This window comes from Rhipicephalus microplus, chromosome X (assembly GCF_043290135.1).
Source record: "Rhipicephalus microplus isolate Deutch F79 chromosome X, USDA_Rmic, whole genome shotgun sequence".
In the NCBI taxonomy this organism is placed as follows: domain Eukaryota; kingdom Metazoa; phylum Arthropoda; class Arachnida; order Ixodida; family Ixodidae; genus Rhipicephalus; species Rhipicephalus microplus.
Window position 1 is genome coordinate 134537492 of NC_134710.1, and position 24429 is coordinate 134561920.

At 44.2% G+C, this 24429-nt stretch overlaps 1 protein-coding gene and 1 pseudogene across 5 annotated transcripts in view; one reads left to right on the forward strand and one right to left on the reverse strand.

Moving 5' to 3' along the window:
• Positions 1-23567, forward strand: part of Sec5 (exocyst complex component secretory 5) — an 88308-nt gene extending 64741 nt beyond the window's left edge. The window contains exons 18-28 of one of the 5 annotated variants that reach the window (XM_075877777.1): positions 4786-4869; positions 6819-6949; positions 7251-7335; positions 7397-7513; positions 8773-8914; positions 13474-13529; positions 16012-16134; positions 16963-17004; positions 23029-23090; positions 23184-23243; positions 23334-23567. In XM_075877777.1, the coding sequence (XP_075733892.1) occupies positions 4786-4869; positions 6819-6949; positions 7251-7335; positions 7397-7513; positions 8773-8914; positions 13474-13529; positions 16012-16134; positions 16963-17004; positions 23029-23090; positions 23184-23243; positions 23334-23421 (990 nt within the window). In that variant the 3' untranslated portion in view covers positions 23422-23567. The remainder of the gene's footprint in view (positions 1-4785; positions 4870-6818; positions 6950-7250; positions 7336-7396; positions 7514-8772; positions 8915-13473; positions 13530-16011; positions 16135-16962; positions 17005-23028; positions 23091-23183; positions 23244-23333) is intronic. The other 4 variants (XM_075877778.1, XM_037427824.2, XM_037427827.2 and 1 more) reach the window with 4 other exon arrangements.
• LOC142776890 (uncharacterized) lies at positions 17812-20481 on the reverse strand (annotated as a pseudogene).
• Positions 23568-24429: the final 862 nt, after the last annotated feature.

Below are 24429 nucleotides of genomic sequence, written 5' to 3' on the forward strand. Positions count from 1 at the left end.
GCTCCAGCAACATTCGAGCGCATGATGGATACTGTCTTATGTGGTCTCAAGTGGAAAATCTGCTTATGTTATTTAGGCGACATCGTAATTTATTCTTCTACTTTTCCTCAGTACCTTAAGCATTTGGGCGAGGTTCCAACGTGCATTTCGAACGCTGGCTTTCAGCTCAATACAAAGAAGTGCCACTTCACTAGCACAAGCATCAAAGTATTGAGTCACCTTGTCAGCAAAGATGACGTTCGACCCGACCCCGACAAGGTTGCTGTCGTAATTAGTTTCTCACGTCTGGGCAATTGAAAACAATTGTGAAGTTTCGTGGGCCTGGCGTCTTACTTCCGCCGCTTCATTAGTCACTTTGCTGCCATTGCGGGATCATTACACAAGCTTCTGACCTCAGGAACGGCTTTCACTTGGACTGACGAATGCGAGTGTGCTTTCCTAGCCCTTAAGCATGCTTTGACATCAGACCCCGTTCTCCGTCACTTCGATGAGAGTGCACCCACTTTCCTGCACACAGATGGCAGTGGCCACGTAATCGGTGCTGTCCTCCTCCAGCGCGACGACACTTCATGTGAGCGAGTACTTGCGTATGCCAGCCGCCCACTAACACCTGCGGAGCGGAACTACTCGGTAACAGAGCAGAAATGTCTCGCTGTCGTTTGGGCTATCGAGAAATCTCAACCTTATCTGTATGGGCACCACTTCACTGTGATTACCGACCACCATGCCCTATGCTGGTTGTCCTCGCTGAAGAATTTGTCTGGGCGCCTTGGTCGCTGGGTACTCTGTTTGCAAGAGTACACTTTTGACGTTGTGTATAGGTCTGGCACACAGCATCAGGATGCCGACTCTCTCGTTGCCCTCTGCCACTTTCATCTCCAACCACGCATCCTCAGTGCCCCTCAGGTGATCAAACAGCTTCCTCTTCACTCACATTATCACCCCTGGAAGTTGCTGGGTCACTATCTTTAAACAGCAGCTCTCAGTTTGCCGCGTGCCAGCGTGACGACCTCTACTGTTACCACATGATCGGATACTTGAATGGCTCGCCTTCTCCCCCTAATGCCAGACTATGTCGTCAGCTACGGCAGTTCCAAGCAAAAGAACAATGTCCTGCAGCGCTATACTTACAATGTGGATAGGCATCGGTGGGTGCCAGTACTTCCCCGTTCGCTGCAAAATCAAGTTCTCTAAGCATTGCACGATGACCCATCAGCTGGACACTTAGGATTTCAGAAGACCTACAACCGCGTTAGGAGCCGTTTCTTCTGGCCTGGTCTTTCTACCTTTGTGGCTAATTATGTCGCTTCTTGCGCACTTTGTCAACGCTGGAAATGACCAACATGAGCTCCTGCTGGCTTATTATAACCCATTCTATGTCCCGATACACCTTTTGTCGTCGGAATAGACCTCGTCGGACCACTTCCCGTAACGCCAGCGGGCCACCGCTAGATTGTCACAGCCGTCGACCCTCTCACACGATACGCGGAGACCGCTGCACTAGCTCTGCCTCAGACGTTGCTGCCTTCTTTTTAGAAGCCATTGTGTTGCGTCATGGTGCACCTCGCACGTTGTTGAGTGACCGAGGCAAGGCCTTCCTGTCTGCAATTTTTGACGAAATTCTAAAAACTTGTGGCACAGTTTATAAGACCACATCCGCTTACCACCCGCAGACAAATGGCCTGACAGAGCGATTCCACCGGACTCTAATCGACATGATATCTATGTACATCGGACCGAACAACAATAACTTGGACAAAATCTTCCTGTTCGTAACGTTTGCACACAACACCGCTGTTCAACGAACCATTAGGTATTCACCTTTTTTCCTCGTCTACGGTCATGCGCCGACATTCACCATTGACACCTCTTTCTTCAATGTAACGACAGAAACGTCCACGACTACGCCAGAACGTTTCGTCTCCAGGTTCGCTGACACACGGCAACGTGCTCAACTCAACACGGAGGCTAGTCAACAAGACCGCAAGCAACGCTATGACAGCTTTCGTCGAGATGTCACCTCCGCCCTGGAGATGAAGTACTACTTTGGACACCTGTTTGTACACCTGGATTGTGTGAAAAGTTTCAGTCACGCTTTCTTGGACCTTGCGTTGTTTGTGAACGAACAGCTCCTGTCAATTGCCTTGTCACTCCCGTCGAGGGTTCCTCGGACTGTCATTACCGTGCCTCCGAGATAGTTCACGCCATACTTCACGCCAACCATGCGGACGGCCTCCTCGATACCTGGTAACCTGTCAGTGTTTCAAGCACTGTCCATGTATGACATCAAGGAGGCCTCCTCGGTGGTTCAACATCATTTCATTGATGCCACAGTACCAGTTCACGACTCATCACCTGCGTTCAGTTTGCCTGGGAACATCGTTCCCGTTTCCACTATTCTGACGAAAGCTCGGTTCACAAGAAACACTGTCCATGTATCCTTGGTCATGCATTCTACTACCATGAGGACTGGAGTCACTGTATCGTCCACAGATCCTGCTCCTGTCTCCCAAACCGGGGCATCCGACAATGCCGTAGAGCTACAGCACACCATCACGCAACTCTGCCTCACGACTAACGCCTTAATAGTGTCGAGCTCCAAGCTGGTCACCTGCTGCTTTGCCAACATTGCGCGTACTCAATGCCATGTTGGCTGCTGCCGCGTTGCAAAAACTTGAAGCCAGCTTACCTTAAAACCACTGCAAATTTCGGCGTTCCCTCACGGTGCTCTCAGAGCAACTGGGCTGCTTGGCATTGTCGTTCTCTGAATTTGCACCTGCCATGTCACGATCATCAGCCACCCATGAAATACTGGAGTTTTGCAACTTTCAAGACAACGCCGACAAGTGGGTAGCGAACATTAATGTTCTCGGAGCTTGCGAAGCTTGGACAGACCAACAAAAAAGGTGCGTGCCCATAGACCAAGTCTGAAATTGTGGCGAGCGGGGCGCAGGTATGGAGGCGTGAGGCAGCAGTCCTGGGCGGACTGTAGCACCAGGCTGATCGCTGGCTTTGAGCGGATTTGCTATGAACTTTCTTCCACCACCTATTCCAACCTTGCCACTACAGAGGATGAAGCTCTCGAGAGGCACCGCCTCTAGGTGCTACTGCGCAGTGCAGCTTATGGAGAATGAGCTTCCCACCCGGCCTTCATGCAAACACTTTACTCGGGCAGTTTTTTGACACTGCACTGGTGTTCGACACAGGACCTCAATGACAGGAAGCTGAAATCACATTCCCTTCCCAGGATTTGTTAAAGCGTGGCCCATGTTCATATTCCCTTGGTGACCTCGACATGCCGGCTCCACTCATACCTGGCACAGTGTCAATCGAGAAGCCGGATGAATCAAAGGTCACCATTACTAATGTGTGCGGAGATCCATCCGAGTTTAATCATCCTTGGCTTCAAATGAATTCATTGCGCAAATTCTGTGATGGCAGATTTGCTCTGAATAAGACCAAGAGGGTAGTGTTGACTACGTCTACCCAAGACAGCCATCTGAAAAATGCCAGGAGTACCTGCCTTGCCCGATGGACAAGATAGATTAGAATGCATCCAACATGCAGGTGCTCAGCGAGAAAGTTTCCTGGGATGAGCGCAAGAATGTTTTCACATCGCTATTCGCCCTGCCTGCTGGCACAATATCAGTCACTAATAAACCTGTGCTGGTCTTCAGAACCCCGGCTCCCAAAGAGTCATTTGCACCACTTGCAGAGCTGTCAGGCTATGATGAAAACTAAAAAAGCCAGCATACCGTTCATAGCGTGCAGAACTCGGCTGTAGGAAGCGATTTTACAGTTTCCCCAAACCAGCAGGTCCCTGGCGTGCTGCTCTGACATCTTCCTTTGGACATGTCGCATCCACTGTTGTGCCGCGACAACGCCAGGCCTGGCAGCCCAAAGTATGCCTTGCAGCTCGTATGATGTCGTAGCGTAGAGAAGATTAACGACTGCAATTTAGCCATAGTTGCCCACCAGACCCACTTACGGCAGATTCCCAATCAGAGTGCCAGCGGGGCCGGGACAGACCACTGCGATGCAGCCAGTGCCACCCACCAGAAGCATTGTTGTCAGAGGTGGGCGCTCGCAGTCGTGGCCGAGTGTAATGATGACAAAGCAGTGATCGGGGCATTCTTGGCTAGCGGAGAAAGGGAACGAAATAAGATTAGAACAGCGAGCCTGGGGGCGGGTGCTGTCTCTGTCTCATTATTACAATATATATATATATATATATATATATATAATTTCACGCAATTTTTGTCCTGTTCATGCTTAGTAATAAGGACTCGAGTGGAAAAATTAGTAGCAGCAGTGGCAGCCTGAGAAGTGTAGTTCAACCAACGTTTATTGTTCCGCATGGTGTTGTATCTATAGCTATATCTTGTATCTTCAGATCCGCGATACATTATGGTATGCATTGGAAGTACAGATACCTCTTGCGAGACGTATAGCAATACAGATACAAAATACCCAAAGAGTATCTAAGGTAGTATCTAAGATCCAAGTCTCTTCGATACTGCCCATATGGTGGTTTTGGGATGTTAAACCCCTCATATCAATCAGTCATCATCGATACTGCCCAGCATAACCATATCAACTTGACACCTTTCACCCAAGCACAGAACATTCCTCGATTTTCTCTTATGTTCCTGGCTCCTCTTCCCTACTAATACAAATTTGCTCTTGTTGGGGCCAACAATCCCATGTTCTGTATGAGCTTTTAAAAACTAGTAACGTATATAAACTTGTATAGCTTTAGTTTATATAAGTTTCTACATGTTACAGCCTCTTATGTTCGAGAACAGGGTCATTGAGACTCTACAGCTGGTTCGTGAGAACATTCTGGTGTCTGGGCCAAAGGAAATGGAGGTGAGGCTTGCAAAAAGTTTGCGAAAATAGTAAAGAATTGCTTTCTTTGAAGTTTCTCAATATAATTTTACACCGGTGTCACATGGCCACAATACTTAAAATGTCGCATATTTTCAAATTCATGGGGACCCCATGTAGTTATGGGAGCAGCAGACGATAAGCAGACGACCGTTGTCATCAGCACTTAGTTCAACTGTCACACTGCCGGAACACTTGAAGCACCTCAAAGAAAATTCAGTGTTAGTGTTACCAGCTTTTCGATTACGTCGCAGCATTTTATGGTTGAATGTAGAGACCTGTACATTAATTGACCGTTGTCAGGAGCGGCTGGGATACTTGAGGTGCCTAAAGTGAAATGAGATTGCCACTTCACTCCAATTGAACTGCTACGAATGGGTGCCATGAGATATAAAAGTGAAGATTAACAATCTCATGCAGCTACACAGGTTGTGCAAAGAAAGCTCTATGAAATGATGGATTTATGAAATTACTTTTGTTGAGGCACTCAAAGCTTTTGCCATTTCTGTGTTTCTTGCATTAGTAACGTTGAAGAATAAAGTCTATAAATATCATACACTCACATTTTTCAGTGACATGGAAATGTTCAGTATTATTTTGAATGTTAGAGTATGCGCATATATACCCCCAATAATTATGCTCAGCAGTCAGCAGATGTTATTAGGAAAGCAGCAGTTGTGCACTTTTCAGTGGCACTCATTTCACATTTCGCCTGGCGTAAAAAGTTGGTGACAGATAGCGTGACTGCCCACGTTACCAAGTGTCGATCATGCCTCACGTCGTAAGCAGAAGTGCAACAAGTAAGTGTAAAACGATTTACAAAGCTGCCGCTTGTAAACAAGCTAAATACAATGTAAAAAAATAGTGCCATATCAGTGGGCAAAGCTCCGGAGGTAAATCTGGTAGTGACCACTTTAGGCGCTTGCCTGCAGCTTCCCGTGCCTACACCACCTCCGTATCCGCTTGTTGCCACTTCTGTGCCCCCGCCGCTTCGCAGGCCCTCAGCTCAAGATCCGCTTCTCTTTGTGCCCGTTTCACTTGAGCTCCGCGAGTCCTCCACTCTGGGTTCACTTGGCGAGGAGCCCGTGATGCTTCTGCTGTGTGAGCCCTCGCTGTCTCTGGATCAGTGGCTTGTGCTTGATGCTGGCACTCGCGTCTCACTTTGGCTTCGCGAGCTCTCACTTCCGGGTCTTGATCAGCGAGCCTGTGGTGCAGCCGCTTTGTGAGCCCTCCACTCCATCTACCTCTTTCAATTTCCCCCTTCCCGTTCCCACGTTTAGGATAGCAAACTGGCTTTCCTGAACTGGTTAACCTCCCTATCTTTTCTTCTCTACCATTTCTTCTTTCTCTTTATTCTACTGCTGCCTTGTTTTCATTGTTGTTTATGCTAGTAGTAGTAGTAGTAGTAGTAGTAGTAGTAGTAGTAGTAGTAGTAGTAGTAGTAGTAGTAGTAGTAGTAGTAGTAGTATAGTATTGCAGCACACTTAGTGAAGACCGTCGAAACACAGCATATCAAGGAAGTAAATGATGATAAGTGGGTGCAGCACTTCATCAGCGTTATCGTCATGGCATCTAGTGGGTACCTTGCATGTGCTCGAATACGGTGAATGCCGCCAATGGACCAGCCTTGACATGAAGGATCTTCGCTCCTAAAAGAAAATGAGTTGTATAAACAACTTGTAAATCGTGTCATATGTATTCTACAAGATTTTGGGCACGCTAGCGCCACCTGGTGCACTTCATCTGATACAAGCTCGAACCAGATTAGCTTGGACCATGTAGCAGCAGTCATAAAGTTGATTGTGATCAAGAAAGCCAATCCGGATTGCCCCGATCGTGATGAAAAGTGCCCTTGAGACACCGGTGTTACATACTGTATGTAGGGATTTACGTGAGCATATAGAACTTATGACATTTTTGTCATGCTGTAGGTGTTCGAACAAATCAATGTGCAAGGAGCCATCAAACAACTTGCACAGGGTGTGCTTCTGGCCTTTGTTGAGACACTGGAGAAATGTGCCTTGAGCCCCGACCGCCTTTCACCTATGATTGATTCTATTGGGTGAGCACACAATGATTTTCCAGTACTGTGTCTTGCCATTGCTACACTTCTTTAGCTGAGAGTGGCATAGCATCTAGCCACATAATTATATCTAAGGTTTCAATCTGCTCAGTGTTCCAGGTAAAATAAATAAATGCAATGCTCTTAAGTGTATACAACCCACTTTGTGACAAGTGTAATGAGTATACATTTTATGAAAAGTGTGATGTAATTTTAGTAGTCTAATTTGCAGTTACAGCTGGTTTTATTTAATTGAACTCATTGTGCAACAGAAAGCACTGGCACTTCTTTTGCTTTTCAGGAGCCCTGTTGAAATAACGCCTCCAGGTCAACGAGCCAGGAACTGGAAACAGAAGCGAGAAGATTCTTTGACAACTCCACCATTGGTATGCTTATCATATCTACATTCTGAATGTTTGTAACCCGATTCTAAAATCTTTCCAACAGGAAAAACGGCTGCTCATAGTGCTCAGCAACTGCAGTTTCACATCTCGGGTTGCGATTCCAAGGTTACAAGAAAGCTTCAAGCGACATGGTTACCCTGACATGTCCCCTGTCATAAAGGTAATTAGTTCAAAGATGGACTGTCTGCGGCAGGCCACTTGGATTATCACGCAAACATGTTAGAGCAAACATGTTGGAAAGTTGGCATGCAAACTTGGCAATTACCGAAAACTCAACTTCAGCATCATTCATTTATTGAAATTACTTTTTTTAATACATTGGGAGCACATGGGCAGTACAGAAGGGAATGGGAAATATTGAATTCATACCATAAAGCTCTAAAACATATGAAATCACAACATGCTCTGCAAAAGCATTTTTAAAATTGCTCATATCTTCAAGGACTGCAATGAAAATTGGGAAGCAGTTCCAATCCCAATGTTTTTGACGAAATAATATAAATGCTGTTTAGCAACAATGAAGAAGGTACACTCAATTACAGTGGTCGACATGCAACAATATAAACGAACGATGAGAAAGCAACTCTTGCTTCAGATGTGGCTTATCATAATGAGCCTTGGCTAATAAGACAGGATTTTTTTACATGAAAAAATTGTGGGAAGGTATGATGCTGTTTGTGTTGATGAAACTAGAAAAGCTACATTGAAATTCTGTTTGTAAAATGCTCTAATACAAACATGTGTACCCGCCGCGGTGGTCTTGTGGCGAAGGTACTCAGCTACTGACTCGCAGGTCGCGACATCGAATGCCGGCTGCGGTGGCTGCATTTTTTATGGAGGCAGAAATGCTGTAGGCCTGTGTGCTCAGATTTGGGTGCATGTTGAACACCAGGTGGTTGAAGAACACTCCACTACGGCGTCTCTCATAATCATATGGTGGTTTTGGGACGTTATATCTTGCATATCTATCAAAACATCTGTGGAACTGTTGTTCAGTAGGTCTGCGAATAAACGAATCATGTGCTGCCAGTTTAAATGTGAGAAGAAAAGAGTGATATTCCTTCATAATTCCCATTATGTGCTATACCAAACATGTATATAGGACACTTATTTAAAAAATAATTATGGAAGGAATATTTAGCCATTGTGGTAACGTAGAAGCCATGTCAAATGTTTTTACAGAATTTCTTCGCTTTAGTAGTTGTGCCTCTTCTTTTTTTTTTTCACGATGATTCTTCTCGACAGAATGAGATTTCATCAGACTCGTAAGTTCATGATCACAACTCTGATGACGCAGTATGTATTGAGCAGTCTGTAGCAGCAATTTATTGATAAACTCCTCAGGCCTAGTAGAAGCTTTAAAGCACGTGGTTAGAATCTGTGATTTTTACTTCTTCTAAATGATGCAATGCATTTCAGATAGTCCAGTCGAGACTTATGGAACTTGACAACAAGCTGTTTCTAAAGCTTCTTGAAGCCAAGTGTGACCCCATTGTGGGGGCCATTGAGCCCAGTATGTATGCTGGTGCCTTTGACTGGAAGCGGTGTCCTGAACCTATAGGTCTGTATGAGTTGTTTTCTGACAGTAAGTGCTGTATGCTGCACTCTGTCCGTTTTATCAATTTCACACAGGCTCTTTTGACCGCAGTCAAGTTCAACCCTTATTACAGTGTAGACCACTTAAAACGTAACCGTCTCTAGTGCAGAACTGGTTACAATGCGGTCTTTTTCTATTCGTGTTCGCCTTCCCGTGGAACCCCATGCATATGCATACCGCTTACTGTACAGTCCTCTAACATGAAAGACCAATTATAATGCAGTTGTCAGAAAAATCTTTGTTACAGTCGCGGTAGCGAGTGCGCTTCTAAAAGGAGGCATGTTGGGTGCGCTGCTGGGGAGCGGGCGACGAGGTGGTTATGGAAGAGAAGGGGACGCGGATAGAATGAACAAAGGGCGGAGGGAAGAAAAAGACCGTGGCATGCTGCAAGGGCTCACCAAGGGCGGTTGCCTCGGTGACCGATAAACCATCACGCCAACGCGGATTAGCATCGCTAGCGTGGGTCCAGCTGCGCGCGACTCAACATGGCACGTCGGTCCCGTCTTCATCAACTGCGCTTAGCAGTTTCCTGTCGAGAAAAGCATTGTCGTTATCGTGCTTGCTAAAGATATTGCGTTTGCTACCACGTCCGTAAATTTAAAACCTTCTAAGGCTTCGCGACGCGAACTTTCGCCTTTCCTGCTAGTGTGCCGTCTTACGTCAGCTTGGCGGGTTTTCATTGTTGATCCCACGGACACGTACGTGAACTTCGTATCGGGCACACTGTTATTGGTTCAGTGCTTGAGTGCAGTTTTTTTCACGCTGTATATTCATGCCTTGGACAAACTTTTCGCGACAACATACCGAACGACAGGCTAGGCCTAATCGAAGTTGGTTGCGTTTCGGTAGCAGTCGCAAGCTAAGTTGCGGTTTGGTGCGGAATCAGCGGAACTCTTTGATGGGAAGGAACACATATCATTAATGAAAACGAGTGTGGCACGTGTATAGCTTGAACGGAGGTTCGCAATTCAGTAGCCACGTCTTTAAGGGGGGGACATGGGTCTTAGGGCTCTCATTTATTTTTGAACCGAATGTGACAAAAGTTGGCATGCTTACTTAGTTTGTTCTCCTGATTCTAAGAATGTAGTTTTTTCTGAAGCTTCATTAGTTAATTAAATAATCAAGATAACAATTTCTATTGTTCTTACCATAATAGATAAATAACCACCAGTCAAAAATTTATAAATAACATAGGGATCGACAGTAGAAAGCATAAGACATGCAACATAAGAAGCACTTTTTTGAATGGGTCATTATTTCTTACTTTACAGTACACTAAACTTCAAAGTCCTAAATATGGCCATTGTGTGGTCACACAAAAGACTAGTTTGAAAAACTTGCGTCAAGAGGAATCAAAATCTGCTTCCTATGTTGTGTGCTCCAAACATATAGCTTCATGCTGCAAAATAAAGTATTATGCTATCTATAATAGTTTCAGATATATCGCAGTAATTTTCATGCAGGGTGTATAAAATTGCCATTTTGAGAAAATGAAAACAAAGAATTCTAACATTTTTAACTGTGAAGATGTATTCACTTATAATTACATAGCCATTGACATATAAATGAACGCTAGAAAGCCTAAGGAGTGCAATGCTGCAAGCTGATCGCAAATTGAACAAGTACTTTTAGAATTACAGCACAGTAAAGTTAATTGCATGTAACCAAATACAGAAATTTTTATATTAAAATAAAAAAAATGAAGCTGCTCATTAAAAATAGGCTCCCAGCATTGTTTTTTGTGCACATTTAGCCGCATTGTGCAAAAACAATTACAGCTCTAGCTGTCCTAGGTCCACTTTTACCGAACAAGCAAAAGAAAGTGGTCAAAATCTGTGCTTCGTGAATAATGCTGGTAAAACTTATTCTCGCCGTTCCGAGGGAAAAATATCATGGCACACATACTTTTAGTCAGTTAATATGCACCGGGAATGTAATAGGACTGATTGTTTGTATGAGCGTGTCGTTTCTTCTAGTCCTGTAGCAAGTTGTCGTCGTGTGCTCGTCTGCCGCGAGGCCGCTTGTCAGTTCGGTGACTGTACTGACAGCGATGTGCGACAAATGTGCGTGCATCATCCACGATTCGTCGAATAACGCGGCGATGTTTTCCGGCTTGTCCAAAATAAGTTACCCGTATGTGTCGCGAACCAAAGTTGCTTCCTCGCTCATCAATTTCGAGGCTACACGAGTGCCGAGGTGTTAGTTTCCTTTTCACGTAAGACTGTCGCATTTTCGAGCGGAGATCACGATAACGTTGTGAACACGTCGTTAAAAGCAGTCTACCTGTTGCCAGTAGCCTCCATTGTGGGGGCCGCGAGCATGTTCACTGCGAGCAAATTGCCTTTCTGTTGTTGGTCGACGCGCGGCGTACTCCACTCTGACGACCCGTCGCGCAGTTCAAGGTCCTTTCGTCAGGCAGGGGGAACCACGACATTGGCGGGTTTAGCGATAAGACTGCGCTTCCGTTCCGTCACTACAAAGGTTGATATCTCTTGTAGCTTCACTTCTGCTTTTTACTTGCCGTCCTCTAACTGATGAGGCTGCAAAACACAGCCGTTCTCAGTAACGTTGTCGGCAACCAACGGGCTCGTACGTGAGTTAGGCCTACACCGGTGACTCGGCGACCGCCGTTGACGGCGTCGAGTTCGTTATCCTCGTTGTCCTGAGCCATAGCGGGGATCTTTCTGAAGTTCACAGTGAACGAACGACCGCCACACCCGCTTCACAAATTACTGTAGCATGGAACTTCTTTACTGCCGCAAGCAGTCAGTAGCACCATCACAAAATGGCGCGTGTCCGTGCGCGTCACGATGAAGCAGACCCTGAAAGCGCCCCTTGGCCAATCGGATGCCTAGGTTTGGTCACGTGCCCCAAGCAGCCAATTGAATCGCGCGCTAGTGCTTCTCGATGACGCGTTTTTGCTAAAAAACCAATGAGCAAGGTGAGCCAGCGGTGGCGGGAAATCGAAGATGTAGAACGATCCTTCCAAAGGAGACCAAGATGAACATGATAGCTCGTGTGTAACGGCAACAGTTTGGCACGGAAAAAGCGCGATTTTAGCGTTAATTTGCGCTCACATTCATCTCACAAGAATGTTATAAATTGATTTTGTGCCAGAAGTAATGACGCGAGAAGCTAGAAACTTCTCAGATAAGTGCAAAAATAGGCGCAGATTCCGAAAATGTCAGCTTCAAAAAGTCGATTTTTTGCGATTTTTGGCCTTCTAAGACCCGTGTCCCCCCTTAAATCGGGTGCTCAACACGTTTTGCGCAATGGCGGCCTTTAAAAAAGGTAGTTTTCGTTATAGTGTGGATATTCGCGACTTACGTTATAAGTGGTCTATACTGCACCTAGTCTTGATCTGAATTAGGTGCTGCTACACAGTCACTGTTAGTTATGATCGCTACATCATGATCTGGCTCTCAGATAGTGATTTGGCTTATCTCTGCACCAAACTTTATTCGAATTGGTTTCGGCCTTGTTACAGCCCATGTTACACTGGCATAAACAAAGGAGAGAAGTGGAAATTTTAAGGACTCTCATATCCTATACTTTCCTTGGCATTATTGACTTGTGGCAGATGTCAGTTTTCTTAGCTGCCATTAGTTATCATGAAATCGTGGTACGGGCATCTGAAGCACCTCTTTTGAGTGCTCATAGAATGACCTCACTATTGGACTACATTGCCTCGCAAACATCCTGTTGCAAAAATATTTTGAATCCTTCAAGTATAAGCAGGGTTCAACATTGCTATAACACCAGTTCACAGCTTTCTTTTTTCATGTTTACTGGTACACTATAGATGGTTTCGGTGTTTGTAGACAAACTGGTTCATGTCGAACGGCTTACCCTAGAAGACTTTCGGTGTGACACTTCCGTTAATGCTTTTGCAATGGTCCCGGCAGTGTTTTCGTGGTGTGTTTGAGTTTGCTGCTGTATTATTTCTGGCGCATTCTGATGTGTTTAAAGCAATGTCTAGCAGCTACACGAAGGGGCTTATTTGTGCCGGATGTTGTCCATGCACCACGGTCGATTTGTTTGCAGCAGCAGATGACGTGCTGCATGCATTGCCGGTTGCGCTATCGGAGCCAGAGCGTAATCCTGCAGTGCTTGTCTACTGGCCGTGGCTGGTTATTTTATTCACCAATAGATTATGCTAAAAGGGAACGCGTTTTTTCACTGTCGATTGATGGCACTGTAGGTGGCCGCCGCAACGCCGGCCACGTGCTCCCGTGTTCCCTTTTATAAAGGACAACAGAGTACCATGTTTATTCTTTCATTCAAAAGAAGATCATATGTTCTTTTACTGAAGGTACTAGTTGTCTGTTGAGGGGGGCTATTTGTTTAGCAGTTAAATATAGTACTGACTTGTCAGGTTTCCAATATACTAGAGCTGCTTATTATTGCAATGTAGTTCAAGCTGTGACATCAGTCCTCCCAACAAGATGGCGGTCACATGTGTGCACATTTATAATGCTGTTGTGGCGAGTTTTATTGTCTGATTCTGATTATTTTTCCCTCAGGTGTTAGTCCATACATTAAAGAGGTTCTGATGAATTTGATTGAAGTTCATGCTGAGGTAAGCTTACACTCTGATATTGCTCTTTATATCCATGCGGTTGGTTTCTTTCATTCAGAGGTTGAAGGCATTGCAGATCAATTGCAAAAAACTTTTCCTAAGTCATCTGTGGCTAAACTGGAAGGCTGTTGACTCTTGTTATGAAGGAAGCACTAAAACTATGCACAAATTTAAGTATTTGCCTCTGTGGCTCTTGCACGTTGGTCGATATGCTCAATGCGGTTTCAGCTATGTTCTCTTTATTTTGAGGTGAAAGGTGCATTCTGCAGGAGCACAACAAATGTTTTTGCAGGAGCACAACAGAAAGTTAAGCTAGTTAGTAGTCATGCATTGTAGAAAAGTTAGCTGTGCAGACAGAAGTTATGCAACGCATAGGTGTTACGTGTTTTCGTTAACTTGTGTGAGTGTCTGCACTGTTACTGTTTTTGGTTATAAATACTGCACTTGCTGGGGTATGGCTGTCTATATATAGTATGCTGGTGCTGAGTGTAAGGTCACAAGTTTGATCTGGCTGTTGCGGCTGCATTTTGGTTGGGACGGAATGCAAAATGCTCGTGTGTCATGTCTTGGATGCACCTTACCCTAGGTGATCACAAATAGTTGAGAGCTGCCCAATATGACACTCCTTATGGCACTGTGAAATTTTAGAATATTACATCTAATGTTTTTTTTAATATATCAGTGTTGTGCTTTCTAATCACCATCAACAATTGAGGCTATTTTCGGGCACTCAGACCTTTTTTTTTTTCTGGTTTGAATTGCTGTTTTTTACTTTGCAGGATGTTCGGCAGAACAAGAATATATAAAGTGTTTTTTGCTCGTACTGCACCGTATCTATTTAGGTGTAACATGTGCTTAATTATGTAATAGTTTGTGATGAATTTAACTTCAAGAAGTCAAACAGGTTTGTTATATATATATATCTATATATGCACAGATGTGCGTGTGCATGCATGTGTTTGTGAACATTTTGCTTAGCGATGATGATATGCTTACATGTCACTTTATATGTATGAATAACCTAGATAAATTTCATGTATTATATTTTTATATTGTATCTTTTGAGTACAGCGTGCAGTTATCTAATGGTATAGAGCTACATGATTTTGCACAGTGTATTGCTAACTTGCTGCCCAAAGATGATTTGAGCTCGTAGGTGTGCTCTTTCGGCTTACCTGTCATTCAGACAGCCCTTGTGCCAATATAGGTGCATCCATAGATCAAAGAGATGATGTAGATATCTTTGACATGACAGCACAGATGTAGCGTTTTGTCTTACTGGTGCACCAATATAGCGGCTATAATGTTAGTACAGTGCATTGATGGCCATGGGTAACCTGCTTCAATATTGTCGAGGCAGCTGCAGGGCTAATGGTTTTTGTGCTCAAGCCATAGTACAGGGTGATTTTTGTAGAACTTGCTTCCTTCGTCGGGCTGTAGTTTTGTTAGAATATCCAATTTTGATGCAGTTTGTAGCGAAACATTGTGAAGGGATGAAAATGTATTAAGCCATTCTGTTTTTTTTATCTGCAATGAAAAAAAAAAGAATCAGAAATAACAGATTCCAAAGTGCCACACCAGAAGGGATGGCTTGCATCTACAAAATGTTGAAAACTTTGATCACCATGTGGCATACCAAACATGACTAGTAAAGGTTTATAAAGGTTATAAATGTTTATGATCAGTTACCCTACAGCAAGTGTTGAAAATTACCGCCTTCCTGGCATAGGCATTATTTAACTTGCCACTCCATGCTGGCTGCAAGAATGCAGAACATGTTGGCAGCAATATTTAAAATTTCCCTAGAATTGTTGTCCTTTAATTCATCTAGTGTCCATGTTTTATCGTGATAGGTGCAATCCTTCAGTAAACCCCATAAGAAGAAATCTGGGGATGATGGCAAGACATGAAACTGTGCTGGCTTCAACTGTATACACTTCTTCTTGTATGAAATTTCTGTGGAATGTTGCGGCTTTTGTAATTTCTTACCTATTACCTACTTTTTTTTTCCAGAGCAGCACGTCAAACAACAAAAAAGAATGTGCTATCAAATTTTCATCTTTCCTGAGTATTTTGCTGTAAACTGCATTAAAATTTTGTAATTTATAACAAAGCTACAGCCAAATAAATAGGTCAGTTTTAAATGATTCGCTCTGTAGAACCACTGTGTTTAGTTGGGTCATAAAGAATATACCCTGCCTTACTCAAGTATCTCTTCTAATTTTGGCAGCTTCCCATGCTGGAGTGCTAAGATGAGAGCTACATTAATATCCATGCTAATAATCTCGCCATCACTTGATTATGGCAGTTTACATATTTGTGCATTTGCCTTAGCCACGGCCTGTACAAGATAATTTTTTAGCTAGAGACCGGGAAACTACTCTTTATTGTTTCACACAAACATTTTGTTTGTGTGAGACTTTATGCATATTCAAAAAACCAGATGGAGAGATGTTCCAGGTGACTTGTGCTTCCAATGCAGGTGTACACTGTTTCACCACCACTGGTTGGCCGCATTATGACGCCCTTAGTGCAATTTGTGGCAGAAGAAGTAGCTCGTATCTATGAGTGCACAGATAAGTTTACTAAGTACGGAAACATGCAGGTAAGTGTATCACTTCTGTTGCTCAATAGGGAAGCACTGCACAGTGTTATTCACTTTGCATAGCGAGAATATGTAGCCTTCTAAAATTAGTAGAAAAAACAATATATATATTTACAGCTTCCTGACTATACCTCACAGTGTTGCGTAGGTTGGAGGTGGGTAGTCATTAATTTTCATATTAAGAACAATATCCTTTTCTGAGTCCCAACATAAATAAAGCTACTAGACTTAAGTAAATGTCGTTCCTAGTGCAAAATCTGAAGCATGACGAGGGGACGGGAAGGAAACAAGAGTGCCATCTTTCCAACTAGCACAGAAACAAGTTTTTCTTTAAGAACCATCTTGGGCTATTGTGCACATGAGGCTTGTATCATGTGCCATTTGCTGCTAAAATTTATCATGCTTGTGAATGTCATCAGTTTTAAAAGGTCAACCCAAAAACTCGAATCTGGTCATTTTGTTGCTTTGTCATCAAATAAAATAACACTAGGTGAACATGGGCACAAAAAAGAAAGTGTACAACAAAGAGTATTTAATTACTACTCTAATTACTCGGCAAACTATATTCACAGTGGAACTTCACGATGGAATACGTCCTCCGGTTTCACGACGACCTGCATGTTACGACGAATCAATTTGGGTCGTGGCAAAATTCCCATAGAAATAACGTATTAAAAACCTTGGTTATATGACACAGCTTGAAACTGACCCCGCATTCTACAAGAACTTTCAGATTTCGTTCGAAAGAAAAAAAAAAAAACACCTTTACTTGAATCGAATGTCCACCAAATATTTACCAGTGCAAAATATGAACTTGTGTTTCCCTAGGTTGACGATCTTAAAAGTAGGGTAAGACTACTACTATATTGGGTAAGTAGGGTCTTCGTATAATAGAAAATTTATTCTTCTGGGAGTACTTATTCTCCTAGCAGTTCATGCGCTTCTACATACGCTTCGATTGCATGGTACGTATTCTGTATCGTTACCTAGTCGAGCTCTATCCACATAGAGTAGCTTAAGCTGGCCAAAAAGCTGATATTTTCACGTTCTTGGTCCATTGAAACTTTTCCTGGTCAACATACAGTTGAACTTCTGCTTTTGTCACACTCACAGTCACAAGATTGCGCATGCATAAGGGTGCAACACAGTCCTCAGGTTCACGGGACGCTCCCTTGCCTCTGAACACTCTCACTCTGCATTTCTACCTTCATGTCGCCACACCTATTCCTGTATTACAACGTTTATTAAGCTCAGTTAATTCCTGTTAACAAAAGCCCAGTGTTTTATCGTCCGCTTGAATCAGGCCAGTGCCTCCTTTATAACTTTCAGTGCCCGGTAAAAGCAGAAGAGAACAATGGGACTACTCCGTCGACGCGAGTGCGGTGCCTTTCCACCAGGTGCCGCTGCTTAAACAGGGTGCCGGAGTTCGCTACGTGCCGCAGCCGCCGTGGTTCTGGCTCCGCGCTCAAAATGAAACAGATTAAATACTTAATGTTCTGCGCTCAAACCTCAATATATCGTGGCTGTAATCGCTGAATTATGTTACCGAGTGTTTCAGAGATCTGGTTGCCAGCTTTCACGCACTAGCCGCAAGCGAAGAACGCCACGCTAAATGAATAGCAAAAACATGCCGCGTACGCACACACCTACATGCTTGGACATGATGTACATGAATTTCTAACGTTGACTTGCCATGCATAGTGACAGGGGCTTTTTCTCGAAGTACTTGAAAGCATCATGCTTGTCACTGACAGTGAAGGCATAGTTCACCAGCAGAGGCTGCAAAAACCAACAGATATCAGCTCCATGAGCTTAGCTCTGTGACTGTCATCCATCTCCTTGCACTTGAGCAGGTTTGAAGCACACAGTGCTGGCACAGCATACTTAACCAGGGTAGACAATGGCTTTTTTAGAGTCGGATTGTCCTTCAGAGCACGATCCGCAAATGCCCTCAGCACGTCAACGACAAACCGCAACTGGTCTGACGGGTAAAGTAGCCCACCTCGGTCCTGGCTGCGAGTGAACTGCAAGATAGGCTGATTGCTCGCTGGCTTTGTGCAGACTGCAGTGCAACTTCCACAACACGTGTGCTCGTTTATGACGTGGGCAATATAGCCCCCAACATAAACAGTTGCAGAAATCTCAGGTGATGGCAAGTGCTGAGGCAAGACTGTTGCAATGAGCCGTTGCAATACACATGCAGCTCTCTGTAGCGGAGGCGGCTGCTGTGCTAGCGAAGGAGAAGCTTCAATGAGCAGTGTGCCTGTTGACATTTTGGCACATTCTCTGTGTGCAAGGTTTGATGCCATGCTGGATGTGGCAAGTCCAGTTTTTAAAACCTTCTCCAGCCCTTGCAAAACAGAACAAACATTCAGCATGTCATTGCAGCGAGAGTACATCCGCAGTGTTCCAAACAGCGACTTGATGGCGTCACTATTAAACTTACGAGTGAGCACAAACAAGAACTTCTCCTCTGTGAGCAGGTACTTGATACAGGCAACTGTGGAATATGTGGTCAGGAGGAATGCTTCATACATTTCTTTCGTCTAAAATTTCTTTTGACTTTGACAGCTTTTTTCCAGTTCATCCAAGTACATGAGCAGCGTGACCTCGAGCCACTCCTGTCTTGTATCTTCAGCATCGTCAAACTGCCGAGTGTCAGGCCATTTTTTGTGGATGTGCTGGGTCGTATTGCTTGTATCATGCAGCACGAACCAACGATGGATGTTTTACATGAAAATGATGGTCTGGCCTGCAGCTGCGAATGATACACTCGATGTATGCCCAGCTTGGTCTCTGAGATGCTCCAGGGCTGCAGTAACATCAGGCGAGAAGACCTGAATTGTCCTTGTGACATTCATTTTTTCTATGTTATTCGGATAGACATGTTTTCGGCTGAGGTAGCGGACAGGCTTTACAACCAGGTCCTTCTGTAGGTCGTAGAGCTTCTTGATGTAGCAGGATGAGACCTCTCCTTTCGGACTAATGTCGTGGGCCAGAAACTGCGAGCGCAGGTTTTTTTTTAAATGTGGCATGGATGAAAACTTACAAAGAGGAGCCTGTTGCAGTCACAGGGATGTTCTGTCCGGTACGTAAGAAGACCATCGCCCAAAAGTGTCATGCCATTGACGTTCACTCTGTGGTTATCACTCACTAAGCGAACTACCCTGACATTACTGGCTTCTACTTTTTCAAGCACAAAAATCAACAACTAGTGAAGCTGTGGGCCTGTTAACCCCTTGGTAAAATAGTAGGCCACTGGGATGCGGTATGACGTCGAGAGTCCTGTAATTAGGAAGCAGAGTTTGCTAAGATGAAGTCCCCACCATGTGTTCCCAAAGAGACATCTGCATGCCCCACAAAGCAGTCCTACTGTTTGTTGTACTGCAGCTTTTCCCTGATCTTCATTTCGTCGACTATGAGTGAACACACCCTTGACTGTGGTACAGTCAAGCTTTCGGCTTCTACTCTAAGGCGAGCTTCGGCGAGTTTGCTGAAGCCTGTTTCTCCACTGGTGGTTCCCAAGTAGTTGCTCAAAGTCTTTCTGCAAGGAAGCTTCAAAAGCATTTCACCGCGGATGTGTTCGTACGCCCTTGTCGACAATTGCCTTAAAACTACACAATGTCGGGTTGTCTCCTCAGACCAGCTCGGCCTCTTCTTCTTGAAGTTCTTAATCTGATCAATCAAGAATAAAGCTGCAGGTTCCTTTTTTTTCGCCCTTTCCTTGATATAAGAAACATTCGCAACCAGGGCGTCCTCGTGCAGCTTTTTCAATTCCATTTTGTACTTGTCGACGGTCTGTTGCAGTCGAAGCAGCTGGCTCCTCAACTCCTTCAACTCCTTTTCTTTTCTTCTCCACTTCGCTTTTTCAGTGACAAGCACACTTGAAGTTGACCTGCTATCTACCTGGATGCCTTGATCACGCAAGTTGGCCTTCGACGATGTGTCCATCGCGCAACAATCCGACATATCCTCCGCTGCTGAAGCAACGTTGCCGCTCGCGGAGTCGCTGTGTGCCATTGTAGCACTCACTCGTTTGTCGATGCTTGCTGTATTTCGCGCTGGAGTTGATTTTGGCTGGAGATGGGGTGGGTATTCTTCAAAAACTGACAGCACAGCCCCTTTCTTTAGGCGTCGTCGCTTGCCTTCGATGAAGTCCTCTTCTTTAAAGTGGCGACTGCATACTTTGGTGTAGCATGAGGTGGTGTTCGGTGACCGCTTGTCTCGTCGTATTGCGGCAAGCCAGTGCGCTCGAACGTCTGCGTCAGCGGGTAGTTCATGAAAGGAAAGCCCTGCCGGTTTCTTTTTCTCGTCCAATTTGCACAGTGGAACACAGCAGTAGGCCATCGTAAAGCATTCTACGCACGCACTTGCCGAAAACTGTCCCACAAAATGAAGTTGCGCACCACTGAACGAGCTGCACGCAACACCCGGACGGAATGGCTGCAGCGGCACTCTGTTTACCCAGCGCCCCTAGGGGCAGTGGAGAAAAGTGGCGTTCGACGGCCCCCCGATGGCGGTGTGCCCGGCACAGATTTTTATACAGGAGGCACTGATCAGACATAAGAAAACACATTTGATTCGATTTTCTTTAATGTTGAGAATAAAGATTCACTCGCACCTCCTTCAACTAAGTAGTGCTGTCATTAGCTGGCACTGGCAAGAATAAATTAACCCACCTTCCTTGCAGAGGCATAAGCTTGGCTTATTCAGGCAGTCTGTACCTGGTTTTTGGGCAAGGCTAAGTGTCACGGCATATAATTTTACTTTTTCGATTATACAAAGGTTTTGCGTGCTCCCCTGAAAGTCCTATAATCGGGGTTGCAGTGTCATTACAAGCTCACTTGATCTTTCTAGGCTAGATACAGCTCTGGTTGCAGAACTGTTGCATAGCAGTATGGCAAATTGAATCGTACTTGCGGTCATACATATCATATCAGCTTTAGCCTTGAATGTTATCAGCTGTAGCAGTGAATGCTTGCCATTTTCTTCACTATGTACACGGTTCACTGTGATCAGTTTTTAGAGAAATATAGCATGTGTCCACATTCTAGTCCTCTTCCTCTGTAAGCTAGTTGGTCTATAAAGTCTGTCCTCTCCTGCCTTTGCGGTTTATGGTAAATAGCAGATATGAGCTAGGAAATGCACTGCTACACATAATTATTCACTTGTTCTCACAACTTTCTTCAATCTGGTAACGAGATAATATGGAAAACAATATTTAGGCTATTAGAGCAGCAATCAAACTGTGAACTAAGCATTTGTAAGCCAAGTGTTCTATTGCAGCATGGTTGCTTCATGCAAGTCAACAAATACTGCTATCATACCTTGATATAGTGACTTATTGTGTTCAGTGAAGTAACGATAGAGTTTCGTCAGTTATGTGTTACTTCAGTGGAATAGCCTACGACTACATTAATATTGAATCTATGGTATCAAATGGTTTTACTTGAGCAGGTTTTTATTTGCAGTTGTCTCAAGGTACACTATATATATTTTTGTAATAAAAATATAAGATACTGTTTCTAACCGTTTTTAGCCTTCTAATTTTTCACTTTTTTTGTCATTGCCACTTACACGTAGCACGAGAATAATAATAAAAATGAAATTTCGGGATAGTACTTGACATCTTGGGCGTGCACTTTATGCACAATCTTGCAAACAAGGCAGTCTTAACAATATTAGCATTATGTCAGGTAGTTGGTGTTAGCGTTTACAAAATGCCACTGGTTAGTCCTAACACTATTTCAATGTGCTCTGGCCAGCAGTCTGGCTTGTTGAACTGTTATCGCCGAGCCAACCTCCCGGGCTTATGTTATTACTATGGCACAAGCTGCACTGTTGCATACTGATGATGCTGCAGGGCACATGTGAGAACCATATTTTTAAATGTGTAACCTATATTAAGTAGCTTTAAAGGGGCCCTGCAACACTTTTCCATGTTGTAGATTCACCAATGGAGATTATTGGGTCACAAATTGACCCCCGCAAAAATTTTTCCCTGCAGTGCTAGCGGCGCTACAAAGATTTGTCGCATGCTGCAAAAATTTTTAGAATCCGTCTAATACAAGCAGAGTTACACATATTTGTCGCATGCTGCAATTGCATTCTCTGTTCTTTCATCCTGACAAAAGCACCAGAGCAACAAAAGCTACACAGGTAGACATGGAACAGGGGCAGAAAATGCGTTACGTGTGCCTTGTGACTTTGAGCACTTTTTCTTTTTTCTTTGATTGTGCGGCTATTCAGTGCAATCAGCACGCACGCGTGGACAAGTCACGACCTCCCGTAGTAGCCCCAGTAACGACCGAGCGCGTGCCATTCTCAAATCAGCTAATGGCTGATACGTGACTAGTGATGCAGTGATTTCTGAGTATGTAGCATCATTTGTTGAGAGAACAGAAAGCGATTTTCAGCTGACTTTGAAAGTTGTGTATTCCAGGCTGCATGCTGCTCTATAATGTTTGGTTCGTGTGTTCTCAGTAGCCGGAACCTCCAGTCGGCAGTGCTCAGGGCCCCTTCAAGTTGAACAGTAAACTCACTGTGGGAACATCATCTAAATGTCGCCTTGAGTGGATTTAGGACAGTGTACTCGGTGTTCAAAGTGTCCTCTGTGAGAACCTGAGTTTGGTCAGTAGTTTACAAGGGTAACAAGGCTACTTTCACCAAAATGCTGTAACATAGTTTCTAATTGTATTAAAAAAAAAGAAGCGGGATACTCAATATTTATTATATTCAAGTTATGAAAGTGAGCTGTTTGTGTATAATGATTAATTTGTAGCAGCATAAGTGGTTGCATCTGACTTCTCCAGCTACATCCTAATACCCAAGTGGTCTCTAAAATATCCAGGTGATTTTCATGGTAGCACTCTTTTACAAGGACGCTTCTTTCAGGCTACACTTGATCTTCGAGCACTTGAGGAAGCCGTGGATTTCTACAGAAACCAAAGTACAGGGTACGTTATATGTCTAGGATTATTTTTTTCTTGATCTTCTACCTAATTTTCAAATGCTATCTGAGCAATAATTGTGTTTCTCTGTGCTTTTAGAAATCATTTTATGATATGCAGAAACAAGTTGGACCCCTTTGGTAGCACAAGAGAAAAAGAGTAAGTACAAGCTTTTCTTATGGAAACAATGGACCTTCTCTTTTTTGCTGAGGTGCTGCTGACAGGTTGCCTTTTTCTGGTTGTTTGCAGGCTAGTGGATGAACTTCTAAAAAAATTTCGTGCTCAAATGAGGATTCAGTTGCTCTGCTTCAAGGAAGATGTTGTGGTTAGTGTGTAACATATACCACTGGCATAATTATTTATTTCTTTATTGGCAATCAATGGACGATCCTAATCAAAGACGTATTTGTAACTTGCTTAATTGCGAGAGTTCAAAGTACATAGCTAAGAAGTCGTAAATAAAGTATTTTGAGTGACATATAAGCCCCGTTCTTGTGTGTCATTCGCAGACTGACATTCATACGTCATACTTGTCACCCATGACCAGGCGTGTAGCCAGAAATTTTTTTTCGGGGAGGGGCACCACATTGATTTAGAGAGGGGCACCCCCTTATAATGGCCATATTTTGCTCTCTATGCGATGGTGAAAAAATTGGGGAGGGGGGGGGGGAACACATGCCCGTTGTGCCACCCTCTGGCTACACCCTTGCCCATGTCCCTCGTTAAAATAGATGGGATGCTGACCTTGGCAACAGTCCATGGTGCTTGCTAATGTGGAAATGATGCTCCGAAAGGGAAGTCGCATGTCTTCCATATATACATGCAGGTTCACGATAAGGGTATTGCATGCAGAAACAAAGTAAACAAGGGTGATGATGATGGAAAAACTTTATTTAATTAGCAGAAAGACCCTCCTCCCCCTTCGGGCACGGGGGGGGGGGGGGGGAGGATCCAACCTAGACGACGGCCATGATCCCGTGGGCCTTGGCAGCACCTTCGGCCTGACGTATTAAGCGGGCTTGTAGTTGAGAGTCAGGGCTGAGGAGCGCGGTATTCCATCCTCTCCCATCTGAGGATTCGCCTCTCATGGGGGCCTGCGGGCATGTCCATAGAATGTGGCTCAAGTACACCTTGTGGACTTGAGCAAAATTTGCAAAATTTGCACTTGTCCGAATGAAGTTCCGGCGTGCAGTGTTTTTTTCTTTTTTTTCTTTCCCCACACACCTCGTGATATTAAAGGGGTACTGACACAAAATTTCGGGGCCGAGATAGCCTGAGGAGTCCATTCTCATGAACATTCATATATTATCTGCAAGATATCAACAGTGAATGTAGCTTGGAAGGT